At 44.1% G+C, this 20,739-nt stretch overlaps 1 protein-coding gene across 4 annotated transcripts in view; it reads left to right on the plus strand.

Annotated features, from left to right (window-relative positions):
* Nucleotides 1-20,739, plus strand: part of RTN1 (reticulon 1) — a 206,052-nt gene that overhangs the window by 161,047 nt on the left and 24,266 nt on the right. Inside the window, exon 1 of one of the 4 annotated variants that reach the window (XM_050952557.1) lies at nucleotides 19,655-19,966. The exons of the other annotated variants lie outside the window; for them this stretch is intronic. Coding sequence (XP_050808514.1) covers nucleotides 19,906-19,966 — 61 coding nt within the window. The 5' untranslated portion in view covers nucleotides 19,655-19,905. Of the gene's footprint in view, nucleotides 1-19,654; nucleotides 19,967-20,739 lie in introns of those variants that run through there. 4 annotated transcript variants of the gene reach the window in all.

Consider the following 20,739-nt stretch of genomic DNA (forward strand, 5'->3'; position numbering starts at 1 on the left):
AGCATGCATTATTATTGTACCACTTCTGTGCACTGTAGAGCAGGTCACCATCTGGGGCTGTCAACCAGGCATCTCTCACCAGTACGCAATTCACCTGCGAAGAAAGACATTCATGCCCCTCGCTGGGATTTCCACTTTCATGGCAGGATTACGGGTTCTTCTTCATTTGGAGCCTCTGTGAACTTTAGGAAGCAGGGCTTTTCCAGGTTACAGGGCTAGCTGCACCCTGTCCTCTTCTGGGTCTCTGAGTGCACCTCTTCAGGTCCTAGGCATCCTGCCATTACCCAACCCACGCTGGAATTCTGCAGCTCTCCCACTCTCAGACCAGGCCCTGGGTTACAGTATGCAGTATATCAGCCATACTTACCTAGCAGGTCTGACTGAGTTTGGACCTGCAGTTCTTCTCTTTGGAAGTCTATGACCACTGGTGCACAATGATCAGAGAGCATCCTTAAGCCCAAAATATTGTTTGTCTTGCAGTGGGAACAAAGCGTTTAGAGAGGGAGGAGTTTAAAACCATCTATTCAGATGTGTCTTACCTTACGGTTTACCATCCCCATCCTCTGATGGCAACCTAAGGAGGTCTAACTTCTTCAGACACCCCAGTGGGTACCTGTGTCACAGCCTGGTTCTCACGCATGCCTGTCCATGGGAGAGAGAGAGAAACAAACCTTTTGTAAAATAGGTTTTATAGTTTTTTGCTTTCCTGCATTCCAGGACTGTTCCCTGGCATTGTCTCTTAACAACCCTCAAGTGTTTAGGGAGAAGTAGCTTACCTTGAGCCATTTTTCCCTTCCTGCTTGTTTTTCCTTAAAAACCCCTATTAAATTAAATCAACATTCATACTGTAAACATTCTGATATTTAGGTCAACAGTATTTATAAATCCTTACAGAGCTGTTCCACATCCATCACAGGGCTGCATGAAAGAACCATCACCACTAGGACAAAAAAGTTTTAACCTGATTTTTTTAATTCATTTTATTTATGTATTTATTTTGCAGGTTTCTGGGGTGGGAGGGTCCTAAACCACACATCTTTCAGCAGATGATAGAGCAATTTATCTCACCCTAAAACAGGGCACTTGCTGCAAAACTGACAAATTTTTCTGTGGGGAAAGTTCAGGAGAGCACAGGATTTTCACCGTATTGTTAGCAGAAAGTCATATGTACAAATTGTCAGGAACATTCATTATTATTACTGTCATTGTTCTATTGGCATGACAGCAGAGCCTAGAAACCCTAACGAGGATCAAAGTTCCATAGTGTTAGGGGCTGTAATTACACACAGTGAGAATCAATTCCTGTACCAAAACGGCAATCTAAATAGGAAAAACAGGCAGAGAGTGGGGAAAAAGAAAGTTTTACAATCCCCATTTTACAGGTGGGGGAAGTCATTACTAAGGTACTGAAGGACTGGGTGACTTGCCCAATGTCATGTAAGAAGGGTGTGGTAGTGGTGGGAATTGAACCCAGCTTTCCAGATGCCTAGCCTAGGGCCCTAACCTTAGAACCATCATTTCTTCCCTAAAAAGCTCTTATTTTAAAAAAAAATTGGCTCCATCTTGTTGCCTGATGGTCCCTGGATCCATTTCCAAACTTATTTCTTGAAAACCAGTCCAGGACATATTGGCATTTTCCTTGTGTAGACAGGGCCATACTACCAAGGAATCGTTCCCTTCCTGTGGGAGCAAATGATCCATGACCAGTTGTTGTCCTGGAGGTGCTCACTTCAGGCAGATGTATTCCCCGGTTGTGGGTAAGCTCTACTTGTGGGTATCCTCACACTGTACCAGCTTTGTCTTCTCCTTTCTAGCAAATAGAACAAAGACTTTGGGCATGATTCTGTTCTTATTGACACTGCTTTTACCCCACAGTAACTGTATTGACTTCAGTGGAATTACTCCTGCTTTCCAGTAGTGTAACTAAGATCAGAATCAGGCTTGGTCTCTGTAGGCAAAGCTTCCTTTTCCACAAACAATGTGAATCTTCCTTTGCTCTCTGTAAGCAGCACACTCCCTGAGCTCTGTTGAGACCACATATATTTTACCCCTTTATGTGACTTTACTTTCGTGTGCTGCACTCTACCCTCTTTGCCTAGGTTAACGCAACACTATTGCAATCAACAAAAGAACAAAAAACATTTTTGTTCAGAGCATGCTCCATTTCCACTGAGAACAAAAATAAATTCAGTTTCGTTCAGAGGCAACACGTTTCAGTCCCCAGTGCCCAAGGCTGGCAGCAGAAAGGCTGAATCTAAGCACCTATCATCAAAAAACACTCCAATCTTTATTTTTTATTTTTTTTAAATGATACATCTGTTTCCTTGTTTCACAGTGGTAGCCATGTTAGTCTGTATCAGCCAAAACAACGAGGAGTCTTTGTGCCACTTGTTTTTTCTGTTTCCTTGGACTCGGAAGCAGGAATGGGCAGCCAGAAGCAGACATTGAAACTAATTCTGATTTGCTGCTGTCAGCTGTCAATTCTTTCTTCTGCTTCCATGGAAACACAGGTTGGATGAGGGGAAATGAGGCAAGGGCTTAGTGGAATAACTTCCAAAATATTTGCCTTTCTTTTATGTTGAATGATCCTCCTCTTACTTACAAAATGGAAGGCAGGAGGAGAATCCCCACAGTAAGCCTAATCAAGGCACCTCCTTAATGTTGTTTCTGCTATGGCCTGGGTTATGCAGGTGGTCATGAAAAATTATCTCAATGGTCCCTTCTGGCCTTGTAGTCTTCAAATTGATATAAGTGGCGGGCTTGCAATCTGGTCCAAAGTGACTAAATTCCTTTGTTAACTAATTGAAATGTCTGTTTCTGACAAATGTCTGTGTCAGAGATACTGGGGTGCCCTGCATTTTCAACAGTGACTCGTGGGTCTGACTTGAGACCAGAGCTGGGTGAATAACAAATGGAGGCCAAATCGAAAAATCCCCCTCCAAAAAGTTGTTTCAGATTTAACTGGAGCTGAAATTTTTCAGGTTTTGTCATCGAAAAGAGAAACTGGAAACAAAAATTGTCTCCAGCAGCACCCAGGAACCCAGACAGTGTTCTGTGGGTGCTCTGCTTTGGATTCACTGAAAGCCCATCACACCCAGCTGTTTCACTGTGCATCCAGAGAGATGGAGGCTGTGATCTGAAAGTGGGACTGAGAACCAGGAATTCCTGAGCCCTACTCACAGCTTTGATCCTGATCTTCTCTTGAAGTCACTTTATCTCTTTGCCTCACTTTCCTCATCTGTGAGATGGAGAGTATTGCACTTTCTTCCCTGCAGTGCCTCAGAGGGTAATGGTGTGCTACAAAACTTTGAAGAGGGTAAGCACTGTGTGAATGCTGAGTCCTGTTCCCGGAGGCAAGTGGATCTCCATTCCAACTGACCAGCTTGTTTTGTTTTGTTTACACTGGTTATGCATTAAGCCAGAGCCCCGAGTAGGCACAGGCCTTTCCTACCCAGCTGTCTGGTTTGCAGAGAGAGTGGTGCAGCCTCCTCTTTCCCAGTGTGCCTGGAGATGCTCCCATGTCCTCTGCCCCACCTTGCTCCCTTCAGCTCTTCATATTTACTAGGGCTTTTGGACCACATTCTGGGCTCAGACAGCAGATCCTCATTCAGTTTAAATTGGCATAGTCCGATTGATTTCAGTGGAGCCACACAGATTTACATCAGCTGAGTTTGCCTTCGGTAGAGTGACTCCTGCTTTACACCAATGTAACTGAGAGCAGAGTCAGACATAGTGTTTTCCATCTGACTCCAGGGTTCTGTTTATTATTATGCCATAAGAGAGAGCATCTTAGCATATGGCTTGGTTCGAGTGCGGCACTGAGATGAATTCATCACTCTGCAATAGGCAGAGGATTGGTTGTTGTTGTTGTTGTTTATCTTTTAATAAAAATAATTTCCCTCCCTCCCCACTAATTCATGAAGGGCTTTTCAAACTGTGAAAAGTGCTATTGGTCCATTTGGGAACTAGCACATATTAATAGTAATGAGGTCATTTAAATGGAGAGGAATTTCTTCCTGCAGCAGAATCTCCCACTTTTCTGAGGTAGCAAAAGCACAGCCCAGTCCTTTTAAACATTTTTAACTAAATTCTTTCTTTGGCACTGGTGATACGTCACCTCAAGCTGTCTGACGGCTCTGCATGATTCATGCGAATCCGAGACTGGCATTATTTACTCTGCTTTGGGGGAAAAATGCAGGGGGGTTTCTGACACTTCAAACACACAACGAAATCATCACTTTTATTTTCCAGATAATTGGGAGTCAAAAATAAGCCATGCTGGGCTGAGCTCTGCCTCTCACTATGCCAGGGCATTAGCTCTTTCCCTCTTATGCATTGGAGCAGGAGCCTGGGACAAGCTGTGTCTCAGGCATTCCCTGCAATGCTAGCATCCCTGAAGGTGTCATGTCTGGGTGGGAGCAGGGTGATCCCTTCTCCATTGCACCTGGATGGTTGCACTATGAGGGGCACTAGCTACACTTACCATACGTATGCAGTGAGAGGTGCCACTCCTTGTGCTTCCCCAAGCCCTCTAAAGGAATAATACCTCCATGCACTACACCTTCCTGAGCCTCCTCCCTTCCCCAGCATTGCTTGGGCTCCCATGAGCCACAACCGAGTCCAATATTTGCTTAATTCTGAGTCAGTGGAAGACAGATTAATGCCGTTTAAGGCTGTATATGGTAAGGAGCAGAAATGCATAGTGCCATGTTCTATTTGTCACTTCACACTGGCTGCTAGAGCCCATGATCTAATGCAGCAGTTCTGATGTCTTCTTCAATCAATATGCCTAGGGCACAGGCCCTCCAGATCCAGAGGGGCGTGACCACCTTCCCTTTCTATATAACGTGATGGCAGGAGGATCCAGAACTTTTTCCCATTGTACCATGGGGCCATAGTATGGAAAAGCTTGAGAACCATTGGTTCAGAGCCAGGCAAATAGCTCACACTAAGTAATTTATCTGATAGTTTTTCTCCTCTTCTTTTTCCATTCCTGACTGTCCACAAACAGATCATGGTTTTCTGAAATATATTTATAAACTAGAAATGAACTAAAAATAACATTTATAAATCAATTCTTGGTCTTTGGTTGCAAGGAATCTGAAATATGAGCTCTTTAGATTGGACACAGACATGTAATAGCAAAACCAAGGAGGAGTCCTCGTGGCACCTTAGAGACTCAAAAATTTATTTGGGCATAAGCTTTCGTGGGCTTAAACCCCCAGATGCATGGAGTGAAAAATACAGTAAGCAGTATATATATGAAAAGATGAGAGTTGCCTTACCAAGTATGGGGTCACTGACTACCACTCTGAAACAGACCTGTAATAGTTTTTGGTCTCCTGGTTGCATGAGTGTAACTCTTAAAATCAGGTGTTTACATCATGCAATTACATGGGATGAGGAATTCAAAACTCGCTTTCCAGGATTATTTTGCAGTATTTGTTTAGGACTGGCAGTTTCAGCAAACCGCTGTTTGCTGGGATATTTTCAGAACGTGAAACAGGTGGAGCAAATTTGTTTAAAAATTCCAATAAATACTTTTCAGTATTCATCCGGCTGTGGTTTTGTCCACTCCTAAGCATGCTGAAGTGCTAGGTTCATTGTTTTGCTGGGTCACACATTTCTTTTTATTTCAGAAATAATTTAGTGGGAGTCCTACGAGAGCAAATGTGAACATGCATTCAGAATTAGGGGTTTGCTAAATGGCATTTTGTAGATTTATACTCCAACTGTGATTAAATTTCTATTCAGAGTCCAACAGTTTTCAATGTGTAAATTTAAAAAAGCTGTATGATTTTTTACATTTTTTAAAACCCTCCATGTTAGTCAGCTTCTGCAAACACACAAGCTGACTGTGTCTAGGGAATTCTCAAGGGTAATGAGACGGCAAATGGAATGACTCAGTCTGCCACTTTGCTTCATTTAGATACAGTGGCCAGGTCTACATGTTATTTCGCTATCCCTATATGGTATGTTATAATCCCATATTTCATTTGTTCACTTGCCTTCTTCAATGACTACTGCTCCTACTGTATCATCTACCAATCACTACTGAAGCTTACGTGGTTGAATATACCATGATGTGAGAAAACTGTTCCCTAGTTCAGTTTTGCTCAGTGTACATTCTCACTGCTTTTTAATTGGTTAACAATGTCTGAATAATTCCATTTAAATTCGTGTTCAGTTTATTCTGTACCTTATACACAGAACAGTGTATTGAGTAGAATTCTTCTTCCTGAGCAGGTAGACTGACTGGGGTAAACTTCTCAGGCATCACTGAATTGAAATTTTCCTAGGGTGAAGGGTATTTTCTTCCTTTTGTATTCCAGTTATAAACGCATTTGAGAAGGTGTGAATTGTTACATGGGTCAGACCGGTGCTCCATCTAGTGCAGTCGTCTTCCTCTGACAGTGGGCAACTACCAGCTGCTTCAGAGGAAGGTGCTAAAACCCCTAGTGAACAATTTGAAAATAACCTGCTCCTAAAGGAAGTTTCTTCCTAACCCCCATCTGTTAGTGGTTTTGTTGTGCCCTGGAGAATGAGGATTTATATGGCATCTAAAAATGTATTTTACTCTATTTAATGTGACTGGATTTTTTCTTAATCATACTAAGCTTTTAGTCTTGATGACATCTTGTGGCAAGGAGTTTCATAGATTCATTAGGCATTGTGCAAAGAGCATTTCCTTGGATCAGTTTTAAATATGTTGCCTTTGAATTTAATTGAATAGCCTTTTGTTTTTCTGTATGGCAGACGCTAAACTGGAGCATCTGATCCACTTCCTGTAAACCATTAATCGTATACCTCCAGCCTCTTTTTCATTTCCTCTCTAACTGAACAGGTCCAATCTTTTCAGTCTCTCCACCTATGGAAGTCTTCCCATGCCTTTAATCATTGTTGTGTCCTGACACTACACCTCCTATTTCTGCTGTAGATTTTTACTTGTTACCTTTCCCCAGTACTGCAGATATCAATGATTTTTAGCCTCTGGAGTGCCTGAGTACCTCTCACTGTTAAGCCACTGTTAAGTTCACCCATGTTCCAGACACACAGGCCACCTTAGTCTCATCTTAAATGGACAGCTTATTAATAGACAGTGGTCTCTGTCAAAATGTTGATCACTCAGTTAGCATTGCTTCAGTTTAAGGTTCTCTCAGCTGTATTTCTTACAAATGTAAGGTTACCATGCATCTGGTTTTCCTGGAAATAATCTCTTTTTTGGTCCTCTAATCTCCATCCAGGAGGATTTTTGAAATATGAACAAATGTCTGTGATTTTTCCTTGCTCGTTCTTTTTCCAACATTGATTCTGATAGAACTGCAATTCCCGGCGTGCCCTAGAAGCAGCATGCATGTTTACTGGGTTGACACCCTTACTTCTGCACTGCTCTTCCTTCAGAGCTGGGTGGCCGGAGAGCAGTGGCTACTAGCTGGGCACCTCGCTCTGAAGGCTGGCAGTGAAAAAGTAAGGATGACGTGGCATTGAAAATGTTCCTGCTTGTACAGTGCAACCACAGGCACACATCTTACAAAGACTTTCATGGCTACCTGATGAGCAATCAATAGCTGCTGAGAAAGATACGCTCTGCAGAGAAACATGCCTGAGCACAACAGGAAGAAGCACAGTAGGAAAGGACTGACTGCATGTAAAAAGGTACATTTACGTTTCATTTACATTTTTTTAGGTCATTACACTTGTTATTTATAAATGTTAAATATTCAAAATAGAAACTGTGCTCCCTCCTCCTCAAGCTCTCCCTCCCCTCGGCAGTGTCCCCTATAAGGGAACTTGAAATATGGTAACCCTATACGAATGGCAACTACTCTAGGAAGCTTCTATGTATAATTGTTATCCCCTTTGGCCTGAGCAGTTAGCCAAGATTTTGGATCTTGAGGGTTGTTCCCATTAGGAGGACAATAGAGGATGGAGTTGTTTTTTACTTTGATGTAATCCTGTTTATTTACAAAGAGTGTACAAGGTTCTGTTCCCTGAAGACAGTAGGACTCAAACAGGAGGCAATTCCTTTGCTCATGATTCCAATCCTCATTCTAACCAGCACTCTGCCCAAAAAGCTTCCCCTCGTTGCTTTCTCGCTGAACCACATTTCCAGTGGTTCTCTTGGTGTCTTCTTGGCTTTTTGCAGCTTCTCTCTGGTTGCGTCTGGGTACTTCTGGTTGTAGACACGCATAGCTCCATCCTCCACAAGGGTGGAAAACCCGTCCTCTGCATAGATCAGGTCCCGACTGACCTTGCATGCAGTCTCTGTTTTGGGTAGTGATTCCTGTTGTTTCAAACATCTTACTGCAAAAAAAAGTTGAACTGCTTCTTGCTAGGGCTGTTGATTAATTGCAGTTAACTCATGTGATTAACTCAAAAAAATTAACTGTGATTAATCGCACTGTTAAACAATAGAACACCAACTGAAATTTATTAAATATTTTTGGATATTTTTCTACATTTTCAAATACATTGATTTCTACTATAACAGAACACAAACTGTACAGTGCTCACTTTATATTATTTTTATTACAAATATTTGCACTGTAAAATGATAAACAAAAGAAATAGTGTTTTTCAATTCACCTCATACAAGTACTGTAGTGCAATATCTATCGTGATTTACAAATTTACAAACAATGCCATGTGAACACCTGTTCTCACTTTCAGATGACATTGTAAACAAGAAGCAGGCAACATTATCTCTTTCAAATGTAAACAAACTTGTTTGTCTGAGTGATTGGCTGAAGTAGGACTGAGTGGACTTGTAGGCTCTAAAGTTTTACATTGTTTTATTTTTAATGCGATTTTTTTGTACGTAATTCAACATTTGTAAGTCAACTTTCATGATAAAGAGATTGCACTACAGTGCTTGTATTAGGTGAATTGAAATATACTATTTCTTTGATTTTTACAGTGCAAATATTTGTATTAAAAATAAATAGAATGTAAGCATTGTACACTTTGTATTCTGTGCTGTAATTGAAATCAATATATTTGAAAATGTAGAAAAACATCCAAAAATATTTAAATAAATGGCATTCTATTATTAACAGTGCAATTAATCATGCGATTAATCACGCTTAATTTTTTTAATCACTTGACAGCCCTGCTTCTTGCCTTTATCCTGAATGAAGGATAGATGTGTCACACCCACCAGCTTCAGAGGAGTTGCACTCAACCTGCATCAGCACAATATAATGACCCTTACATAGAAAGGGTTATGGAAATAGTACAGTATTTTCTCACTTTTGCATCAGGAAACATGCATCCTTATCTTAGCCAATAGTTCTGGACACAGAACTTAACTTAATGCTTTTCCAGGGCTAGATTCTGCTACCCTTACTCATAATTAGTAACAACGACTTCTCAAGTTGTCCCATTGTTTTCAATGCTATCTATCCATGGTACATATCTGGTCCCAGTTACAGCAGTATCACAAAAGATCTGTGAGATAGGGAAGTATTTTATCCCTATTTTACAGATGGGAAACTGAGATGCTTGTCCCAGGTCACTCGAAGTCTGTGACTGAGCAGGGAATTGAACCAGTCTCCCAAGTCACAGGCTACTGCCCTAACCTTCCTCTGTGGGTTCAATAGGATATGCTAGTAATTGGCCTTACTGTATTCTCATGCAACTCTGACTTCCCTAACTACTATAGGTTTGTTTTCTATACTTTATATGGTTTTGCTGGCGTAATCTTAAGCCTTTTACCTTCAGAATAGAAAATCACATAATTTTTTCTCATATAATCAACTTTAAAAACTTCCAAATCTGGCACCCTCTTGTCACTGTATTACAAAGGAGGCGGTGATCTTGCTTTTATTCAAATACCCTGAGACTGAATCGATTTTCCAGTGGGAGATCCCTGGTTACCCCTCTCTACCATGAAGGTCTCTGTACTTGCAGCAAATTCTACTGCCTCCCCTACTATCTGTTTGTTCTTTTCTCTCCTTCCTCATTTCAATTTGAATTTAGTGCCAGCTTTAGCACATGCATGCACATGCCAAAGGCAACTTCAGTGCTGAGCTATGGAAGTCCCCAAGGGTCAATGTCAATGGTGTGGAAATTCAGTCTGAGTATTGCTGAATCAGGATTGGAATCTCTCTGTTTTGCTTTGCTCACTATTTCCTGGGTACGCCTTCATCCCTGCCCTCCAAGCTTAATGGCAGTGGCCCCTTGAATGGATACATCCCAGGTTATAGTGACTTAATACTGCCTCTGGAAGTACATGCCCTTCCTTTGTTTGTTCATGGTTATTCTCCCAGGTACCATCACAAAGTAATACAAAAGTGTCCTCACACTTTTTTTTTCACTAGGAAACACAATTCTGACCACTTTACAATCTCGGACTATGGAAGATCATTTCCTGATCTAATCTTTGATTTTTAAGGTCAGGCTTAACAAAAGCCCTGGCTAGGGTGATTTAGTTGGGGATTGTGTTGCTTTGAGCAAGGGGTTGGACTAGATGACCTCCTGAGGTCCCTTCCAACCCTGACATTCTATGATTCTATGATTTCTAATTCGCTCGGAGTCCATAACATCATCTAAGAATCAACCCAGTTATCTTCACTGTCCATAGCATCTCTCAGCCCAAAATGTTTGTATGATTTCTCTCTATACATTCAACCTAATTCCACCTAGACTGCCCCTCTCTAAGGGCACTTGTGTATGCTCTGTATTCTAGTATTTTCTGTCCTTTGTTGTCAGTGTTTACTCACAGCCCTGTTGTTGTAATAATACTCATCCTCCTCTCTGTTTCCAGGAGATGCATTATCTTAGGATATAGATAGACAGCTTCCCTCTGAGGTCTCTCCTTCCCTCATCACTAATCTGAAAGCTCGGCCAAATAATTTTCCATATTAGCAGCCAAAAGATAGGCTTCCCTATTTCTGAGATGCAGCCTGCTGTGACTTCCCTGCTACCCCAAGCTGCATGAGAACAAACTAGAGTGCATGATTGCTCATACCCATTCTTTCCCTTTGTGATTCATAGAGAGAGAATTTTCTGTCTCCAAATGTCTCGCTCCCAAGAGGCCAATGATTGGCACAAAAGGCATTTTACTGCTATTTAAATTCAGTTTAATATGAGTATTGTGTTGCCATTTGCCTGAAATATCCAAAACTGCTATGGCATTTTTGGCAATTGTCTACCTACATTCCAACATACTACCTCCAACATTCTACCATTAATGAATTTATCCTCATATCATCATTGTGAAGTAGGGGAATATTCTTATTCCCTGTTACGGACATGGCGGGAACTTGACACAGAAAGATTAAGGCTGAGTTTTTCAAAGGAGATGGGTGCCCCAATCCCCTTGAATTTCAGTAGGAGGTTAGCATCTAATTTCCAGAGGTACCTTTGAAAATGCCAGCCCTCATAACTTGCCGAAAGTCACAGAGCTGGAAAATGACACCTGATCTCCTGATTCCCAGTCCAATGCCTTAACCACAAGCCCATCAGTCTAATTTCTCTGTCCTGCCATAAACAAGCACAGTGCGCCTTGTACTTGTGCACTCTTTAACTAGACTCAGTTACAGCTCTGTTTCTGCACATGATGGTCAAACTACCCTTACTCTTTATATCAGAATAGATACTCATAGACTCATAGACTCATAGGTCAGAAGGGACCAATATGATCATCTAGTCTGACCTCCTGCACAAGGCAGGCCACAGAACCCTACCCATCCACTTTTATAACAACCCCTGACCCAGGACTGAGTTATTGAAATCCTCAAAATTGGTTTGAAGACCTCAAGCTGCAGAGAATCCACCAGCAAGCGCCCCATGCCCCACGCTGCAGGGGAAGGCGAAAAACCTCCAGGGCCCCTGCCAATCCGCCCTGGAGGAAAATTCCTTCCCGACCCCAAATATGGCGATCAGCTAAACCCTGAGCATGTGGGCAAGACTCACCAGCCAGCACCCAAGAAGGAATTCTCTGCAGTAACTCAGTTCCCATCCCATCCAACATCTCCCCGCAGACCATTGAGCAGACCTATCTGGTGATAATCCAAGATCAATTGCCCAAATTAAACTATCCTATCATAACATCCCCTCCATATACTTATCAAGCTTAGTCTTAAAGCCAGATAAGTCTTTTGCCCCCACTACTTCCCTCGGAAGGCTATTCCAAAACTTCACTCCCCTAATGGTTAGAAACCTTCGTCTAATTTCAAGTCTAAACTTCCTAATATCCAGTTTGTACCCATTCGTCCTTGTGCCTACATTAGTACTAAACTTAAATAATTCCTCTCCCTCCCTAATGTTAACCCCCCTGATATATTTATATAGAGCAAGTATATCCCCCCGCAGCCTTCTTTTGGCCAGGCTAAACAATCCAAGCTCTTTGAGTCTCCTTTCATAAGGCAGGTTTTCCATTCCTCGGATCATCCTAGTAGCCCGTCTCTGGACCTGTTCCAGTTTGAATTCATCCTTCTTGAACATGGGACACCAGAACTGCACACAATATTCCAGATGGGGTCTCACCAGCGCCTTATATAATGGTACTAACACCTCCTTATCCTTGCTGGAAATACCTCGCCTGATGCATCCTAAAATCGCATTTGCTTTTTTAACAGCCGTATCACATTGGCGGCTCATAGTCATCCTGCTATCAACCAATACCCCAAGGTCCTTCTCCTCCTCTGTCGCTTCCAACTGATGCGTCCCCAACATATAACTAAAATTCTTATTATTAATCCCTAAGTGCATGACCTTGCACTTTTCACTATTGTATTTCATACTATTACTATTACTCCAGTTTACAAGGTGGTCCAGATCTTCCTGAATAGTATCCCTGTCCTTCTCCGTGTTAGCAATACCCCCCAGCTTTGTGTCATCCGCAAACTTTATTAGCACATTCCCGCTCTTTGTGCCAAGGTCAGTAATAAAAAGGTTAAATAAGATCGGTCCCAAATCCGATCCTTAAGGGACTCCACTAGTGACCTCCTTCCAGCCTGACAGTTCACCCTTCAATATGACCCGCTGGAGTCTCCCCTTTAACCAGTTCCTTATCCACCTTACAACTTTCATATTCATCCCCATCTTTTCCAATTTAACTAACAGTTCCCCATGTGGAACCGTGTCAAACGCCTTACTGAAATCGAGGTAAATTAAATCAACTGCATTTCCTTTATCTAAGTAATCCGTCACCTTCTCAAAGAAGGAGATCAGATTGGTTTGGCACGATCTACCTTTAGTAAATCCATGTTGCAGTTCGTCCCAATTACCATTGACCTCTATGTCCTTAACTACTTTCTCCCTTAAAATTTTTTCCAAGACCTTACATGCTACAGACGTCAAGCTAACAGGCCTATAATTACCCGGATCACTTTTATTCCCTTTCTTAAAAATAGGAACTACGTTAGCAATTCTCCAGTCATACGGCACAACCCCCGAGTTTATCGATTGCTTAAAAATTCTCGCTAACGGGCTCGCAATTTCATGCGCCAGTTCCTTTAATATCCTCGGATGGAGATTGTCCGGGCCCTCCGATTTTGTCCCATTAAGCTGTTCAAGTTTGGCCTCTACCTCAGTTGCGGTAATATCCACCTCCATATCTACATTCCCATTTATCATCCCTCCATCATTGCTAAACTCCTCACTAGCCTTATTAAAAACTGAGGCAAAGTACTTATTTAGATATTGGACCATGCCTAGGTTATCCTTAACCTCCATTCCATCCTCAGTGTATAGCGGCCCCACTTCTTCTTTCTTTGTTTTCTTCTTATTTATGTGGCTGTAGAACCTTTTACTATTGGTTTTTATTCCCTTTGCAAGGTCCAGTTCAATGCGGCTTTTAGCCTTCCTCACTTTATCCCTACATGTTCTGACCTCACCAAGGTAGCTTCCCTTGCTAATCCCGCCTTTCTTCCACTCCCTGTAAGCTTTCTGCTTTTTCCTAATCCCCTCTCTGAGTTGCTTGCTCATCCAGCTTGGCCTACAGCTCCTGCCCATGGTTTTTTTCCCCTTTCTTGGGATGCAGGCTTCCGACAATTTCCACAGCTGCGACTTAAAGTAATTCCAGGCCTCCTCTGCATTTAAATCCACAAGTTCCTCCGTCCAATCCACTTCCCTAACTAATTTCCTTAACTCTTTAAAATTAGCCCTCGAGAAGTCGAAAACCCTAATCCCAGATGTACATTTGTTTATCCTTCCATCTAGTTTGAACTGAATCAGCTCATGATCACTCGAACCAAGGTTGTCCCCTACCACCATTTCTTCTACGAGGTCCTCACTGCTCACCAAAACCAAATCTAAAATGGCATCCCCTCTCGTAGGTACTTCAACTACTTGATGAAGAAATCCATCCGCTATCACATCCAGAAAAATCTGACCCCTATTATTCTTGCAAGCACTCATCCTCCAGTCTATATCCGGGAAGTTGAAGTCTCCCATAATCACACATTTCCCCTTTGTGTTTACTTCATTAAAGACATTAAAGAGGTCTCTTCCATATCCAAATCAGATCCCGGTGGTCTATAGCACACCCCAAGCACTATCTCAGGGGAAGCTCTAGTTGCTTTTTTACCCAGTGTGATTTTTGCCCAGACAGACTCTGTCTTATCCATTCCATCGCTTCTTATTTCATTACAGTTAATCTCATCATTGATGTACAAGGCTGCTCCACCACCTTTGCCTTTCTTCCTGTCTTTTCTAAACAGCACATAGCCTTCAATACCTGTACTCCAGTCATGAGTACTATTCCACCAGGTTTCTGTTATCCCTATAATATCCGGTTTCACTTCCTGCACCAGTAGCTCCAGTTCCTCCATCTTGTTACCTAGGCTCCTCGCATTAGTGTACAGACATTTTAATTTTTGGCGTTTGGCGTCAGTGACATTCTTTCCCTCGTCCAGGCTAAGCACCTTGGTGGGCCGAGCGGGTTTGTTTAGCTGCCACGTCCACAGGTTTGGCCGATTGCGGCTCCCACTGGCCGCGGTTCACCACTCCAGGCAAATGGCAGCCAGCACATCCTTTGACCCACACTGCTTCCCACAGCCCCCATTGGCCTGGAGCGGTGAACCATGGCCAGTGGAAGCTACAATCGGCCAAACCTGTGGACGCAGCAGGTAAACAAACTGGTCCAGCCTGCTTACCCTGGCAGGCCACAGGCCAAATGTTGTCGATCCCTGGTCTATAATATCCTTCAAACATTTCACAAATCTCTTTAGTGTTGGGATATTTTTACATAACTTCTGAAAATGTATCACAGTCATTTCTGCTGCTAATTCTGAAAACAGTAAGAAATGGCTTGGTCCTTAATGTGACCCACTATGCCTTGAGCTTGAGAGACCTCGAGTTAGATCTGAAAACATCTAACTATGTGAAAACTCCTTCAAAAGCATTGAACTCCAGGTTGAGCTGAAGACAGTTTTAGCCTGATCTTTGAATTCCTGTGCATTAAGAGTGTAAGACAGTGGTTCTCTAACTTTTGTATTGGTGAACCCTTTCACACAGCAAACCTCTGAGTGTGACCTCCCCCCTTATAAATTAAAAACACTTTTTTTATATATTTTACACTATTATAAATGCTGGAGCCAAAGTGGAGTTTGGGGTTGGAGGCTGACAGCTTGTGACCCCCCCCAACCATGTAATAACCGTGCGACCCCCTGAGGGGTCATGACCCCCAGTTTGAGAACCCCTGTGTAAGAGCTTAAATGTTGTTTAAATATAGTTTGTTACATTCCCACCTCCTTTCAATGGTAGCACTAAAAGTAAAAAATGAATTGCATGAGTGCATGAGATTTGACATGCTAGACTGTAACAGAGCCGTTGTGGTTTGTACGTAAATTCAGTAAAGACAAGTGCAGTGTACTTCATTTAGGAAGGAAAAATCAAATGCACATCTACCAAATGAGAAAGAACTGGCTAGGCGGTAGTACTGCTGAAAAAGATGTGGGAGTTGTAGTGCATCACAGACTGAATATGAGTCAACAATATGATGCAGATACGAAAAGGGCTAATATTCTGGGGTGTATGAACAGGAATATCGTATGTAAGATGCGGGAGGTAATTGTCCAGCTCTACTCAGCACTGATGAGGCCTCAGCTGGAGTACTGTGTCCAATTCTGGGCACCGCACTTTCGGAAAGGTATGAAGAAATTGGAGAGAGTCGAGAGGAGAGCAACAAAAATGATAAAAGATTTAGAAAACCTGACCTAAGATGAAAGGATAAAACAACCAGGCATGTTTAGTCTGGAGAAAAGAAGATTGAGTCTTCAGATATGTTAAAGACTGTTAGCAAGAGGATGGAGATCAGTTGTTCTCCATGTCCACTGAAAGGAGGACAAGAAGAAATGAGTTTAATCTGCAGTAAGGGAGTTTTAGGCTAGGTATTAGAAAAAACTTTCTAACGATAAGGATAGTTAAACTCTGCAATAGGCTTCCAAGGGAGGTTATGGAATCCCCATCACGGACAAACACCTGTCAGGGATGATCCAGGTTTACTTGGTTATGCCCCCAGCTGGGTGCTGGACTAGATGACCTCTCAAGGTCCCTGCTGGTGACCTTATTTCAGGTATTCCTTAGTCCTCACTTCCCCCTTGCCTTAGATCAGCTTCTCCACTAGTTCATGCCTCTCGTTTCTACAATGACTCCTGCATGAGAGGGATCAGGTCTGCCTTTCTGGCCTTTGAAAATTATTTAAAAACCTGAACAATGAGGTCATCAGGCCTTTGGCTATAGCAGCACTAGCAGATTTTACAGTGTAAAGATCAGCGTGTTACATATTAAGATTCTCCCCAGATATTTGCTTCGACTGTGGGAGAAGTTGTCCAAGAGGAAGATAAGTGACCTGCTATTGATAGCTGCAAAGGACCTCTGTTAGCTTAAACGCTAGAGGCCTGTTTCTCTGAAGCAGTCCAGCCCCAGCTCCCTATGGCTGGGTGTGCGACATACATAGCTGTGTCTGCAGCACAAGGATTTTTTACAATACATTGGCTTCAGTGGAAGGTCAGTGTATCCAGGATGAAAACTGGAGAATTTAGCCCTTGATATTTATGTGGCTGTTACACTGAGACTGAGTTTAATGTACAATTAGAATGTATCAATAACAATATTTAATGTGATGGCATGGTCTAGAAAAGTGGTCCCCAAACTTTTTACCTCATGCCCCTCCTTACTGGTGTCCACGTCCCCCACCTAGGGTGACCAGGTGTCCAGTTTTTGACCAGAACACCTGGTTGCAAAGGTATACAGTGCTGTGGCGCTAAGGCAGATTAGCCCCTACCTGTCCTGGCTGGCACCGCGCTGCATCATGGAAGCAGCCAGCTGGTCCAGGTCCTAGGCAGGGAGGCCATGAGGCTCTGCATGCTGCCCCGACCCTGAGCACTGACTCTGCACTCCTATTGGCCAGGAACGGGCCAATGGGAGCTGTGGGGATCAGTGCCTGCGGATGAGAGCAGCATGCAGAGCCGCCTGCTGCGTCTCTGCCTAGGACCTGGACCAGCTGGGCTGCTTCCAGGGTGCAGCAAGGTGCCTGCCAGGACAGGTAGGGACTAGCCTGCCTTAGCACCACAGCACTACTGACTGGGAGCTGCCTGAGGTAAGCCCACACCTCAACCACCTACCCCAGCCCTGAGCCCCCACCAAACCTGAGCATCCTCCTGCACCCCAAACTCCTCATCCCTGGCCACACCCCAACCCCCTGCCTCAACCCACAGCCCCCTCCCACACTCCAAATCCCTCGGCCCCACCCCTCAGCCTGAGGCCCCTTCTTGCATCCCAAACCCTTCATTCCCAGCCCCACCCCGGAGACCTCACGCCCTCCTGCACCCCAACTCCCTGCCCCAGCCCAGTGAAAGTGAGTGAAAGTGGGGGAGAGTGAGCCACCAAGGATGGGGGAATGTAGTGAGCAGGGGTGTGGCCTCAGGGAAGGGGCAGGTGAGGGGCAGGGCCTCAGAGGAATGAGTGGCACCTCAGCGAAGGGGTGGGGCTAGGGTGTTCGTTTTTGTGCGACTAGAAAGTTGGCGACCCTATACCCTGCTCTGCACCCCTCGGGAGCCACGACCGGGGCCTTGGTTGGAACCGGGTGCCACAGCTGGGAGTGGGGCTACTGTTGGGGCCGGGGGCCAAGGCTGGGACTGGGGCTGGGGCCTGGGCAGGAGCCGAGGCCAGAGCTGGGTGCGGGGCTAGGGCCAGAAGTAGAGCCGGAGTTGGGCCAAGGCCAGAGCAGAGCTGGGCAGAGTGGAGCAGGGGGGCATTCTCTCCCCACCCCCCAGGTGGCCTGGCCTGGGCCTGAGCCCCACCATGCCTTTCCAAATACTCCTCCACGTCCTCTTAAGAAGGCACATCCCACAGTTTGGGGACCATTGGTCTAGAAGACTAAATATCAGTCTGGGAGCTGGGCACTCCTAAGGACTAATCCCAGTGCTGACAGTGACTTGTATGGTAGGTTTCCATGTCTCTGTTTTCCCATCAGTGAAATGGAGACAATAATACTTATTAGGGGGTGTTTGGGGATTGATTAATATATGCACTGTGCTTTGAAAAGGCCAAACACTGTAAATTCTAAGTCTGCTTATTACCGGTGCTGTTCAGCTCTAGGATGCTGGATTACTTAACCCTCAACCTGTCTCTGCAAGGGACATGGGGAAGCACCATCCTTCATTTTACTGCTGAGGAAACTGAGGAAAGAAGTTAAGTGGCATGGCTAAAGGGAAATCAGTGTCCGAGCTGGGATTAAAAATCAAGAATTCATGACTTCCATGCTTTCAGGGGCGGCTCTAGGAATTTTGCCACCCCAAGCACGGCAAGCAGGCTGCCGCAGGCGTGGGAGGTACGCTGAAGCCGCGGGACCAGTGGACCCTCCGCAGGCAAACCGCAGAGGCAGCCTGCCTGCTGCCCTCACTGGGCCGGCAGAGTGTCCCTCTGCGGCTTGCTGCCCCAGGCACGCGCTTGGCATGCTGGGGCCTAGAGCCGCCCCTGCATGCTTTATGCTAAGAGCTTTCCCTCTTTAAATGTAAAGATGCTCCTACCACATGTGGAGCCACCTTTAATATAGTGTTTGTGTAAGAACTGTCTAGTGTATCTCCCTAGGAACATAGCCCCATGTCGCTGCTGGCTCCTAACCCCCTCTCTCCAAAGTCCCATTATCATACACATTCCCCTATCTGCGCTTGCTTTTTTGTGTGATGCACAGACTGGGGGGCTTGGGCGCGGTAACTGGAATCCAGTCTCTGCTCATTTGTGCTCTGTCCTATACCCAGACTTGGAAAACTGCGAACGTTTGGGGAGTTTATTTACTTTGTCATTGCCTTGTGCCTCTGGACTATTTGGCCGAATCTCAGTTCACAGATCATTTAAAAAAATAAAAATAAACGGAGACTGGGCTGCATTTCGGGAGCTGGCTTCTGCCCTGAGCTGCAGCCAGGCCTTCTCTGGCCCTGCACAAATGTGACAGGGAGCAGGACTAATGCAGATGGACGGGTGTAAATGAGGGGGGATTTAGCCCTCCACCAATCTGAAGAAAACAGTGGATTTCTTAATGTTCTCCAGAAATTTCTGGAACATTAATAGTCACGGGGGAGTAAATACATAGGAAGCTGAGCCCCACCTACCCCACCCAACCCAATTTGTTTTTGTTTCTGTGCTGTCAGGTTGAGTTAACCATTTCGATGGCTTAACCGGGCTAAGCCGCCAAGCGAATGCTTTTGATTTGATAGGCAACTGCATCCCCTTTTCAAAGGAGCCTGCTCCCTAGGGCAACCACATCACAGTGCTGATTTGCTGCAGTGAAGACTGCAGCGCGTACAATATGCCCTCCCCCCTCTCCCTGTTCTGCTTACAGCATCAGTCTGTAGTCAGTGCAAGGAAGCAGCCGTGATACCCACTAACCTATTCATGCTTTGGAATGCCTCAGTGAGAATCCAGGAAAGGAGCCGCGATTCCTAACCCCTCAAGATGCAAGCTAGTGCTGATTCTACCAAGATGGACTGTCTGTGGAGCAACTGGAAATGTCAGGGTATTATATCTGTTCTAGTGTTGCATGCCTAGAAAGACTGCATGTGAGAGAAGGCAAAGGCAGCATCCATCCATTTTGCATTGTTCACCTGTGGGCCTTTGCATGCTTTTTATTTCCCCAGAAGATTATCTTTGAAGTAATTTTAAAAAACAACTCTAATTGTACTCTATGAATTTCTTTTGTTTCTCCAGTCCTCGGCCGTTACGTCTTAAAAACATATAATGCAGGACGTTTTCCTCGCACGCTGCAGCTCCTGTCAATCCCATCCATCCCTGATTATGTAGCTCTTTTCCTCATCCTTGGGGATCATTATCAGTCTGTGCCCAGCATGATTTCATATGCCGTGGTGCTTTTAGAAGAGGGCAGTAATTGTGAATTTGTGTCTGTTTAGGCTCCTGAGGTTTACTCACAGTCCTGTTTTGAAGCTTCAGTGCATCCTTTTGGATGGGACACACCCATTTTGAGATCTGTGTCCACTGTCAACACAAAGAAAATGTAGCCCCAGCAATAACTGTAATAATACTGAGAATACGGTGGTACTGCTACACATTTGTCAGTTTGCTGTATGGTAGCCTTTTAAATTATTCCGTGATTATTTTTTCTAGCGCACCCCTAAACCACCTGCTGTAAAATATTGCGCTGTTTTGATCATCGGTTGTGTAATTGACAAGGACAATAGAGGTGACATTCTGTTATAGCAAATTTATTTTTGAGACGGTCCATGTTAGCACTGGGTGTGGCTGGCTACCTTCCAGCTCGCCTGACATCTTTTC

The sequence above is a fragment of the Gopherus flavomarginatus genome, chromosome 5, assembly GCF_025201925.1.
Source record: "Gopherus flavomarginatus isolate rGopFla2 chromosome 5, rGopFla2.mat.asm, whole genome shotgun sequence".
Classification (NCBI taxonomy): Eukaryota; Metazoa; Chordata; order Testudines; family Testudinidae; genus Gopherus; species Gopherus flavomarginatus.